The sequence below is a fragment of the Procambarus clarkii genome, chromosome 4 (genome assembly GCF_040958095.1).
Source record: "Procambarus clarkii isolate CNS0578487 chromosome 4, FALCON_Pclarkii_2.0, whole genome shotgun sequence".
Lineage (NCBI taxonomy): Eukaryota > Metazoa > Arthropoda > Malacostraca > Decapoda > Cambaridae > Procambarus > Procambarus clarkii.
Genome location: NC_091153.1, coordinates 42,035,383 through 42,047,882, shown reverse-complemented (window position 1 = coordinate 42,047,882; position 12,500 = coordinate 42,035,383). Strand labels below are relative to the sequence as shown.

Below are 12,500 nucleotides of genomic sequence, written 5' to 3'. Positions count from 1 at the left end.
TGAATCTGGCCCCAGGTTCGTAAGTACTTTCGTAACTGCTTCGTGAATCTGGCCCCAGGTTCGTAAGAACTTTCGTAACTGCTTCGAGAATCTGGCCCCAGGTTCGTAAGTACTTGCGTAACTGCTTCGAGAATCTGGCTCCAGGTTCGTAAGTACTTGCGTAACTGCTTCGTGAATCTGGCCCCAGATCTTGAAGCCTCTGAAATGCTGTACCGGTTAACTGTAATCTTTGAAGCATAGAAAGAGACATTGCCATTCATGACTCTTCAAAGCATAACTATCTTCTTGAGATGATTTCGGGGCTTTAGTGTCCCCGCGGCCCGGTCCTCGACCAGGCCTCCACCCCCAGGAAGCAGCCCGTGACAGCTGTTATCACCCAGGTACCTATTTTACTGCTAGGTAACAGGGGCATAGGGTGAAAGAAACTGCCCATTGTTTGTCGCCGGCGCCCGGGATCGAACCCAGGACCACAGGATCACAAGTCCCGCGTGCTGTCCGCTCGGCCGACCGGCTATCTTCTATCTTCTAGCTGCTATCTTCTATAGCATATTGTTCTGCACTCACCTAGTTGTGCTTGCGGGGGTTGGGCTTCGCCTCTGGTCGTCTGTACCGAAGATATATAATAACCTTTGAACAAATCCACAAGAGCCGTAAGGAGGATTCGAACCTTCCTACGATCCTCTCGGAGGTAGGTTCGAACCTTCCTACAATCCTCTCGGAGGTAGGTTCGAACCTTCCTACGATCCTCTCGGAGGTAGGTTCGAACCTTCCTACGATCCTCTCGGAGGTAGGTTCGAACCTTCCTACGATCCTCTCGGAGGTAGGTTCGAACCTTCCTACGATCCTCTCGGAGGTAGGTTCGAACCTTCCTACGATCCTCTCGGACGCAGGTTCGAATCCTCGTCACGGCCCTTGTGGATTTGTTCATTTGATACATCACACTATTGTGATTTCTGTGTGTCGAAGATATATCTTTACCTTTAAGTTCTTTACCGCTCTTAAGTAGTCAATTAAGCATCTAAATTAGCTTTCATATATCAAATATCGCCGGAACGGCCTTAGAAGCAGTTGGGGCTAATGCAGGCAGCATACAACAACAGCCACATTGATCAGGGATGTATCCCGTATCCCGTGTGTGTGTATCTGGATACACAGGCTACATCTGTGTCCACGTTGGGCGCCTGACAGCTGAGTGGACAGCGCTTCGGATCCGTAGTCCTGAGGTTCCGGGTTCGATCCCCGGTGGAGGCGGAGACAAATGGGCAAAATGTTTCATTCCCCCTGATGCCCCGGTTCACCTAGCAGTAAATAGGTACCTGGGAGTTAGACAGCTGTCACGGGCTGCTTCCTGATGGTTGGTAACAAAAAGGAGACCTGGTCGAGGACCGGGCCGCGGGGACGCCAAGCCCCGAAATCATCTCAAGATAACCTCAGAAGATAACGTTGTGTCCCTGATACAACGAAGTGTGTATTCGTGGTGTTAATGTTAGTGTGTGAGGACGGGCCTGAGGGAAGGTGTGGGGGAGAGAGAGAGGGCGCTGGACCGCTCCTGCAGGCCCGCGTGGTGGCCAGGGTTGTAGTGGGGCACAACTGCTGCTGCTGTTCCAGTCATGTGTGTACACACCTGTTCAGCTGGGAGGCTGTACGCAATGAGAAGTGTTCGTAGGGCAGGTCATAACTACTTCAGACTCCCTAGTTACTAGCAGTTAGTCTGTGTGTGTGTTTACTAGTTGTGTTTTTGCGGGGGTTGAGCTTTGCTCTTTCGGCCCGCCTCTCAACTGTCAATCAACTGTTTACTAACTTTTTTTTTTTTTTTTTTCCCACACCACACACACACACCCCAGGAAGCAGCCCGTGACAGCTGACTAACTCCCAGGTACCTATTTACTGTTAGGTAACAGGGGCATTCAGGGTGAAAGAAACTTTGCCCATTTGTTTCTGCCTCGTGCGGGAATCGAACCCGCGCCACAGAATTACGAGTCCTGCGCGCTATCCACCAGGCTACGAGGCCCCAAAGTGTGTGTGTGTGTGTGTGTGTGTGTGTGTGTGTGTGTGTGTGTGTGTGTGTTAGGTACACTACCGGCAGGACTATTGGAAGAAATGCAAATGTTATTAGGTCGGTCCGGTTAAAACAGCGAGAAAAAGGGAAGTCATGTCCCCCTAAGTCCGTTTACCTCGTTATGGGAAAGGGGGGGGGGAGGGGAAGCCATCTTTGGATATGGGCGTTCAAACCATTATACAAGTGTTTGGTCTAGTTCATAATTTGAGGTGACAGAGAACAAAACGGGGTCTGACGGCTGAGTGGAAAGCGTTCGGGATTCGTAATCCTAGGATCCTTGGATCGATCCCAGGCGAAGGCGGAAACAACTGGACAGAGTTTCTTACACTCTGATGCCCCTTTTACCTAGCAGTAAATAGGTACCTGGGAGTTAGACAGCTGTCACGGGCTGCTTCTTGGGGGGTATGTGGTGTGAAAAGAAGTAATTAGTAAAACAGTTGATTGACAGTTGAGAGGCGGGCCGAAAGAGCAAAGCTCAACCCCCGCAAAACACAACTAGGTGAATACAACTAGGTGAATACACGCCACTCCCCTACGTAATGCTTGTGAGTCAGGGGAGCCTTATCAGATCCTGGGGCGTGGGGGGGGAGGCGGGGGGATAGGGGGTATTTGGGACAATTGATCAGTCTTGTCAGGTATATCAGCCAGGTAAGGTGTCAGTGCCTTGTTCCCAGAAGTACCGGTTCCTGCCCCGCCACGGAATGCCGTCAGGAAGTGTATAACATTCCTGCCACCTCTACCCAAGCCTGGTCTTGCAGGGGGTGTAACCTGCCCTCGGTGGTGGTACAGGTGTGTGTGTGGTGCAGTGTGGTACACCTGGTGCAGTGTGGTACACCTGGTGCAGTGTGGTACACCTGGTACAGTGTGGTACACCTGATAGTGTGGTACACCTGGTGCTGTGTGGTACACCTGGTACAGTGTGGTACACCTGGTGCTGTGTGGTACACCTGGTGCTGTGTGGTACACCTGGTGCTGTGTGGTACACCTGGTGCTGTGTGGTACACCTGGTGCTGTGTGGTACACCTGGTGCTGTGTGGTACACCTGGTACAGTGTGGTACACCTGGTACAGTGTGGTACACCTGGTGCTGTGTGGTACACCTGGTGCTGTGTGGTACACCTGGTGCTGTGTGGTACACCTGGTGCTGTGTGGTACACCTGGTACAGTGTGGTACACCTGGTACAGTGTGGTACACCTGGTACAGTGTGGTACACCTGGTGCTGTGTGGTACACCTGGTGCTGGGTGGTACACCTGGTGCTGTGTGGTACACCTGGTGCTGTGTGGTACACCTGGTGCTGGGTGGTACACCTGGTGCAGTGTGGTACACCTGGTGCAGTGTGGTACACCTGGTGCTGTGTGGTACACCTGGTACAGTGTGGTACACCTGGTGCAGTGTGGTACACCTGGTGCAGTGTGGTACACCTGGTGCAGTGTGGTACACCTGGTGCAGTGTGGTACACCTGGTGCAGTGTGGTACACCTGGTGCAGTGTGGTACACCTGGTGCAGTGTGGTACACCTGGTACAGTGTGGTACACCTGGTGCAGTGTGGTACACCTGGTGCAGTGTGGTACACCTGGTGCAGTGTGGTACACCTGGTGCAGTGTGGTACACCTGGTACAGTGTGGTACACCTGGTACAGTGTGGTACACCTGGTACAGTGTGGTACACCTGGTGCAGTGTGGTACACCTGGTGCAGTGTGGTACACCTGGTGCAGTGTGGTACACCTGGTGCAGTGTGGTACACCTGGTGCAGTGTGGTACACCTGGTGCAGTGTGGTACACCTGGTGCAGTGTGGTACACCTGGTGCAGTGTGGTACACCTGGTGCAGTGTGGTACACCTGGTGCAGTGTGGTACACCTGGTGCAGTGTGGTACACCTGGTGCAGTGTGGTACACCTGGTGCAGTGTGGTACACCTGGTGCAGTGTGGTACACCTGGTGCAGTGTGGTACACCTGGTGCAGTGTGGTACACCTGATAGTGTGGTACACTAGGTACAATGAGAGACGTAGAAACGTGTGTCTTTACCTAATCCATCGTTCGAGATAGAGATGAGTTAAATTTATTATCACGGTAACTTGGAAATGGATCATCAGTTGTTGATTCATCTTGACTTTCACTTGCAGAGTTGTGCTTATGAAATGATGAGACAATGTGATGGTGTTGGTGGGGTAGTGAGGGAGAGGTGTTGGGGGCAGTGTCCCCCACTCCACCATTGTTGGTGAGCCTTGTCTGCCCTAGCCACCTCACTCGTCACCCTGAAAACACCCTACTCACCTCCCTGATGTGGTTCTGGGAGTTCTCACCTCACCAACCAGAGGAAGTGATTCGATTATATAATACTTAACGAAACTTCAGTCAGTAGGTTTAATTACGGGTTATTCATGCCCGTGCCACCTCTCGGGTGGCTTAATCTATATCAATCAGTTGGTTTAAGGTGAAAATAGTATATGGAAATACATATGGAAAGATCTTGAGTGATGTATATACAGAATACAGTGATTAGTACAGAAAATGATCACGTTAGAAACATGTTGACTAGTGCGAAGAGTGGAGTGTGACACCAGGTCGAGTGGGACTTGGAGGTGAAGGAGCAGCATGACGTCGACGCTACGAGGGTACCTGACCCTCAAGCGGACAGGCTTGAGGAGGAGGAAGGAGAGGCTGGGGGTGGGGATGCTCTTCGAGAGTATGATGCTGGTGCCGGCATCTCCCGTCACGCTGGTGGCTCACAGGCTCTCCAGGTCGTACCAGGACCTCCACGACCACTCCATCTACCACACCGGCACCACCACCACCACCACCACAACCATCACCACCATCATCTCCACCGTAGGTGTTCCTTGAGTGCTGGGCGGGGTCCTCCTTAAGGCGCTCTTCCTTCCTCTTTTGTCTTAGGGGTTGATAATGCTTGCTTGTGATGAAGCTATGAGTTGTTGCTTGTGATGAAGCTATGAGTTGTTGCTTGTGATGAAGCTATGAGTTGTTGCTTGTGATGAAGCTATGAGTTGTTGCTTGTGATGAAGCTATGAGTTGTTGCTTGTGATGAAGCTATGAGTTGTTGCTTGTGATGAACTGTGTGTGCGTGATGCCCAGGCACTTTGGACGGTAGAGCGACGGTCTCGCGTCATGCAGGTCGGCGTTCAATCCCCGACAGTCCATAAGTGGTTGGGCACCATTCCTTTCCCTCCGTCCCATCCCAAATCCTTATCCTGACCCCTTCCCAGTGCTATATAGTCGTAATGGCTTGGCGCTTTCCCCTGATATTTTTTTTTTTACAGTGTGTGATGAAACCATGTGGGGGGGGGGGCTCCCCTCCCCCCTCACATCCTGGCAACATCACCTCACATCTTCTAATTTGCAAATAACTTTTTCCTTTAAAATTGCCTATATTAAATGCTTGCCATATATTCCAACCCATCCTCCTGTTTGGAGAGCACGTTTAGTAACTGTGTGCACCATAGTACAAACATTGACTTGCTAAGCATTTATATAGTAGAATTTTGTACTATTAATAACTTTCCAAAAAAAAATAAGCTAAAAAATACAAGCTTATATATTCCTAGACCTAGTATAGTACACATATGTACTATATTAGGACTCGGATAGCGTGTATTAGGCCTAGGGAGGTTATCTTGAGACGATTTCGGGGCTTTTTAATGTCCCCGCTGCCCGGTCCTCGACCAGGCCTCCACCCCCCAGGAAGCAGCCCGTGACAGCTGACTAACACCCAGGTACCTATTTACTGCTAGGTAACAGGGGGCATAGGGTGAAAGAAACTCTGCCCATTGCTTCTCGCCGGCGCCCGGGATCGAACCCGGAACCACAGGATCACAAGTCCAGTGTGCTGTCCGCTCGGCTGACCGGCTCCGTTAGGTTAGGGTAGTTTAGTTTAGTTTGTCAAAGCAACACAAGTAAAAAAAATTGTTTTCCGGTTTGTCCAACTCAGTAGTTCAGATTACTTTCTAATTCGTCGGTATATGCACTATGGTCCTCATCATCGTTACTATCAGTACTGTCCAAACACGAGGATAATGTTATTAAAATGAGACTAAAATCTGTGCATTAAAACAGAAGCGAAAAAGAAACCGGGAAAAAGGAGGAAACTCCACCCTCCATTTAATACTTTGACCCAAATATCAGAGTAACAAGGTTATCGCGAATAACCGAACTCAATTACGGGCTCACCATAGCCCGTGCTACATAGACATTTCATTCTGAGTAGCTAAATCTAAAACAACAACAGGGGGATGGGTTGTTTACTCACATGGGGAGACTTAGATAGCAGTTAACGATGACTGTAAAATTCATGTTACAAGTTGGACAGTTTAACCCTTGAAAGCCAATTTTGAAATTGTAATCTATCCTCAAATTTGTCATTACTTGGTATATTGACAAAACATGACCCATAGTCAATATTTTTTATATATTATCTATAGGTGTGTGTGTATTCACCTAGTGGTGCTTGCGGGGGTTAAGCTCTGGCTCTTTGGTCCCACCTTTCAACTGGTGTACAGGTTCCTGAGCCTACTGGGCTCTATCATATCTACATTTGAAACTGTGTATGGAGTCAGCCTCCACCACATCACTTCCTAATGCATTCCATTTACTAACTACTCTGACACTGAAAAAGTTCTTTCTAATGTCTCTGTGGCTCATTTGGGTACTCAGCTTCCACCTGTGTCCCCTTGTTCGCGTCCCTCCAGTGTTGAATAGTTCATCCTTGTTTACCCGGTCGATTCCCATGAGGATTTTGTAGGTTGTGATCATGTCCCCCCTTACTCCTCTGCCTTCCAGTGTCATAAGGTGCATTTCCCGTAGCCTTTCCTCATAACTCATGCCTCTTAGTTCTGGGGCTAGTCTAGTAGCATACCTTTGGACTTTTTCCAGCTTCGTCTTGTGCTTGACAAGGTACGGGCTCCATGCTGGGGCCGCATACTCCAGGATTGGTCTTACATATGTGGTGTACAAGATTCTGAATGATTCCTTACACAGGTTCCTGAACGCCGTTCTGATGTTAGCCAGCCTCGCATATGCCGCAGACGTTATTCTCTTTGTGAGCTTCAGGAGACAGGTTTGGTGTGATATCAACTCCTAGATCTTTCTCTGTCTGTTTCATTAAGTACTTCATCTCCTATTCTGTATCCTGTGTCTGGCCTCCTGTTTCCACTGCCTAGTTTCATTACTTTGCATTTACTTGGGTTGAACTTCAACAGCCATTTGTTGGACCATTCACTCGCTCTATCTAGGTCATCTTGTAGCCTCCTACTATCATCCTCTGTTTCAATCCTCCTCATAATTTTTGCATCGTCGGCAAACATTGAGAGGAACGAATCTATACCCTCTGGGAGATCATTTACATATACCAGAAACAGTATAGGTCCAAGGACTGGCCCCTGCGGGACTCCACTGGTGACGTCTCGCCAATCTGAGACCTCACCCCTCACACAGACTCGTTGTCTCCTGTTGCTTAGGTACTCCTCTATCCACCGGAGTACCTTCCCTTTCACTCCAGCCTGCACCTACAACTTTCGCACTAGCCTCTTGTGTGGCACTGTATCAAAGGCTTTCTGACAATCCAAAAATATGCAGTCTGCCCGCCCTTGTGTGTGTGTGTGTGTGTGTGTGTGTGTGTGTGTGTGTGTGTGTGTGTGTGTGTGTGTGTGTGTGTGTGTATATATATATATATATATATATATATATATATATATATATATATATATATATATATATATATATATATATATATATATATATATATAATTTTTTTTCTCTAATGTTAAAATTGCATTACCGAGACTCCTGGTTGGTGGTCTGGTAATGCTGAATCATTGTTAACGTTTGTCAACTCATTCCCTGTTATTGGTCTCTGATGACTGAACAAATTCAACTTTGCTAATGGCTTTACCGTGATCCAATTACTGGCCCTGATTATCACTGGCCATCATGTGGTGACGTAACTACATAGGCCTCGTGTTGTAGAATATTGGTGAGGTAGTTGTATGTAGGCCTAGGGGAAGAAAGTGGAGGCCCTCCCCCCCCCTACTACCCAAGTGCCACCTGGCACCCCGTTAGTGCCAAATGTCACCGTTAGTACTACCTGGTACACCGTTAACAGGAAATGAAGGCACTGACGGCACTGTGCCAGCTAGCATGTCGATCCACTTTTTGTCATCAGATCATTATTGAACCAGCGTGCGTGCTGTCATGGTTGGCCGAAGGTGTGATCAACTAGGCTATTGTGGGTGGTAGAAAGCCGGACGCACTAGTGTAATTGCCCAGTGAACTTAAACGTTATAACCAATTGGTCGGTTTGTGTTCCAGGGAGAACTAGTGGGTAAGGGTTATACCTGGAGGCAAGGGTATCTTAACCTGTTAACAGGAGTTGGAAGCTGTCTACTCCTGTGCCCTCCTGTGTAGAGAGAGGGTAGCCTCCTGTGTAGAGAGAGGGTAGCCTCCTGTGTAGAGAGAGGGTAGCCTCCTGTGTAGAGAGAGGGTAGCCTCCTGTGTAGAGAGAGGGTAGCCTCCTGTGTAGAGAGAGGGTAGCCTCCTGTGTAGAGAGAGGGTAGCCTCCTGTGTAGAGAGAGGGTAGCCTCCTGTGTAGAGAGAGGGTAGCCTCCTGTGTAGAGAGGGTAGCCTCCTGTGTAGAGAGAGGGTAGCCTCCTGTGTAGAGAGAGGGGGGGGGGGTGTTCCGTCCTGTGTAAAGTACAGGAGTAGACAGATAATAACTTTCCGTGTATTTTCAGTAAGTGTAAGTGTTGTATATTGTCCACTGTGGTGGACATATATATATATATATATATATATATTGTGACGATAATCTCCTTCAAGAGATTGAGCCTGCTCTTCCCTCCAAAATTACGTCTTCACAACTATATAAAAGACTATGGAAGAAATGTCCAACAACGACAACAAACACCAGCAAGGCTTGCCAGGGTGAGCAGAAACGTATGCAACCAGCCACCTGTTCGAACTCCAACCACCAAACTACCCGTTGATCGCTACGACTCCGCTGATTGGTCGCCGGTCTGGCTGCACCTGCCTCGCCCCCCCCCCCCATACTACCCGATGTCTGGGGTCGCTCCAACATCAGTCTTCAGAATGTTCCGTGCTTTCGTAGCCAGCACTCCTCCCAGCTAGACGTTAGCGTGTACTGAGAGAGGTGGTGGCTTTAAGCCAATATTCCAGCACCTCCCACTTAACTTTTGTGTTGCACTTCTTGTTATTTTGCCTTAACGTAACTTTTCATTTTGTCATTTAAGTATTCTTATTATTTTGATTCATTGATTTTATTATAAGAATTTGTTTGTGCATTATTTTCATGTTTTGATTTATTTAACGTAATTAAAATTTCATTGTTAAAGTTTACTTGTGTTTTGTGTGTCTTCTCCTTACCTTACCACAGACGAAGTTCCAGTTTTCTATTTTTTTTTTTATAACTATGTGACGAGGCCATACCCCTAGCCTTAAACAGCCGAACACCAACGCGTTACCGTCACAATATATATATATATATATATATATATACATATATATATATATATATATATATATATATATATATATATATATATATATATATATATATATATATATATATATTACAGGTGTAACTTGGGGTAGTAGCAGGTGTGTGAGGGTCATACACACACCTGGGTAATGTAGTCTTAGGGTCCACATATATGACTGTGTAATATATTACTTAACCAATTGTACTTACCGCAAATGTAATTTACTTAAGTAAATTTAAAAAATGGGGTAAATTGCTTTTACAATCTTCTTTAGTTCATTCAAGTTTCCGCACTAATCTTACATTAAAAGAAAACTTTCTAATATCTCTGACTCTTGTGAATCTGGAGCATCCATCAATTTCCTATTTTATTCCAGTGTCAATTTTACGGATCTGTTATGCATTCTCCAGTTTCTTTCCTCTTTCCTAGCGTCGTCAGGTTCAGTTCCTTCAGTCTCTCTTCACACCCCCGTCCCTCGCAGTACTGGGACGAGTCTACTTGTAACTTCTGGACCTTTTCGAGTTTCGTTGTGTGTGTTGGTGCCCAGAATGGGAGAAGCATAGACTGGTGAAGGTGGGGTCTGGCTCCGTGGAGTGGGAGTGGGAGGGGAATAATGGCGGGAGATAATGTGGGAGAGAGGGGGTGGGGGGTGCAGGAAATACCGGTTACAGAAGGGATGGGGTGGGAGGGTGGAGTGTGGATATGGTGGAGGTTTTCTCATTCTATTATGTTCTACCACAGACGTGGCCAGGTATTTACAGTGCTTACCAGCATGTATATATTGTTGATACTATGATAGCGAGATATTGAATACCTGAGTACAATCTCTTCAGATGTGGCAGGAAACACAGGCTACAGGGTGGGGTCAACCTGTCTTCTTAAAAATAACGTCGCTTTTGTCCGTAGGGCCGAAAGTGAACGTAATTTGAAAATTAAAATAAATGCGGGAATTTTTTTCAACAACAGTAAGTTAAGGGTCCTCTGATAGGTTAGGTGGGCAGGAAATTCTCATAAAGTTTCAAAACGTTATGAAAAACGTTAATTTAACGTGTCCTCTCCTAACCTTTCCGAGTAAGCCGGACGACTCAAACAGAAAACGGGACAGTACGTCAGTTTTGTGAGTCGATTTCATTTCAAATTACGTCCACTTTTGGCCATAGTGCATACGAGCGAAAAGTGACGTTATTTTTAACAGGATTCAGGCTTGGGGTTCACCCGAAGCCTCTACATCAACATCATCTGTACTGAGCTGCTAAACACCACAAACGATATGGTGGAAGTGTTGATAATCAAAATAGTGAATAACCACCTACGGGTTATTCGTGCCCGTGCCACCTCTTAGGCTGCTTAATTTTCATCAATAAATCGACCTTGTTGTGCAGGTGGCCTGGCGTGCACTACACAGCCTCTCACTGTGACGGAGGGGAGCCGGTGGCTGAGCGGACAGAACACTGGACGCGTGATCCTGTGGTCCCGGGTTCGATCCCGGGCGCCGGCGAGAAACAATGGGCAGAGTTTCTTTCATCCTGATGACCCTGTTAGCTAGCAGTAAATAGATACCTGGGAGTTAGTCAGCTGTCACGGGCTGCTTCCTCGGGGTGGAGGCCTGGTCGAGGACCGGGCCGCGGTGACACTAAGTCCCGAATAATCTCAAGATAACCTCTCTTGTTTGACCAGGTTCCTTGGCCGGAAGTGGGGGGGGGAGGGGGTGAGGCCCCACCGGAACCCCCATCGTGGACCTTCCCCCCATTTTACTAATATGTGTCTTCCGGTCTTCACTTCAAATCGTCACTTCCTTAGCTGGGCCCGGTCTCTCCTGCTGTTCTCCTCCTACCTCACTCCTCCTCACTACTCCTACCTCACTCCTCCCCCTTCCTCACTCCCCCTACCTCACTCCTCCTTCTACCTCACTCCTCCCCCTTCCTCACTCCTCCCCCTTCCTCACTCCTCCTCCTACCTCACTCCTCCTCCTACCTCACTCCTCCTACCTCACTACTCCTCCTACCTCACTCCTCCACTGCGCCTCCCTGCCAACATCTAACTGGCAACTCCCACTCTCCTCAGCAATCCTTGTCTCATTTACAAGGTTAGTTCTTGACAACTAACCTCAACCTGTCCTCTTAAAGATAACGTCGCTTTTGGCCGTTTGTCCGTATGGTCGAAAGTGGACGTAATTTGAAAATGAAAGAAAATGAAAATAAATTTGGGATTTTTTTTTTTTTAACAACAGTAAGTTAAGGGTCCTCTGATAGGTTAGGTGGGCAGGAAATTCTCATGAAGTTTCAAAACGTTACGAAAAACGTTAGTTGAAAGTTTCCTCTTCTAACCTTTCCGAGTAAGCCGGACGACTCAAACAGAAAACGGGATAGTACGTCACTTTTGTGAGCCGATTTCATTTCAAATTACGACCACTTTTGGCCATAGCGCCGCGCATACGAGCGAAAAGCGACGTTATCTTTAAGAGGACGGGTTGGTCATTTACAGTTATCGTGTCATCCAGTTATTCAACTTTGTGTTCCATCGTACGATTTATGTTTCCTACTAATTATCATTGTAATGCTAAATTCAGTAATTAAAATTTAAATCCCATTTAAATAGTGGGATTTAAATAATTAAACGTCTCCGCGACGAGATCCCTTACCAGGTCTTCTTATTGGTGGTCTGGTCAACCAGGCTGTTGGACGCGGCTGCTCGCAGCCTGACTTATGAATCACAGCCTTCCGCGGAGGTAGGATAGCCCGCAGGGAGGAGCTGCTGTCTTGTATAAACAACCACCCTGTCTTATTTAAATTGTTTTTATAAGTTATAAATTGTTTTGAGAAAACTTCCGTTTCGCTGGAGGGAGGGAGGGAGGGAGCGACTGTTCCACATCAGGGCGCCCGGCGGGCTGCAGAATATCAGGAAACGTATCGATTCTGAGAATTGTTCTTC

General features: G+C 47.5%; 1 protein-coding gene across 7 annotated transcripts in view; it reads left to right on the top strand.

The window, feature by feature from the left end:
* The window catches only part of step (cytohesin steppke), a 455,937-nt gene that overhangs the window by 307,650 nt on the left and 135,787 nt on the right, over nt 1-12,500 (top strand). For 5 of the 7 annotated variants that reach the window (XM_069333863.1, XM_069333860.1, XM_069333856.1 and 2 more), the window contains one exon: nt 4,185-4,890. The exons of the other annotated variants lie outside the window; for them this stretch is intronic. In XM_069333863.1, coding sequence (XP_069189964.1) covers nt 4,657-4,890 — 234 coding nt within the window. In that variant the 5' untranslated portion in view covers nt 4,185-4,656. Of the gene's footprint in view, nt 1-4,184; nt 4,891-12,500 lie in introns of those variants that run through there. 7 annotated transcript variants of the gene reach the window in all.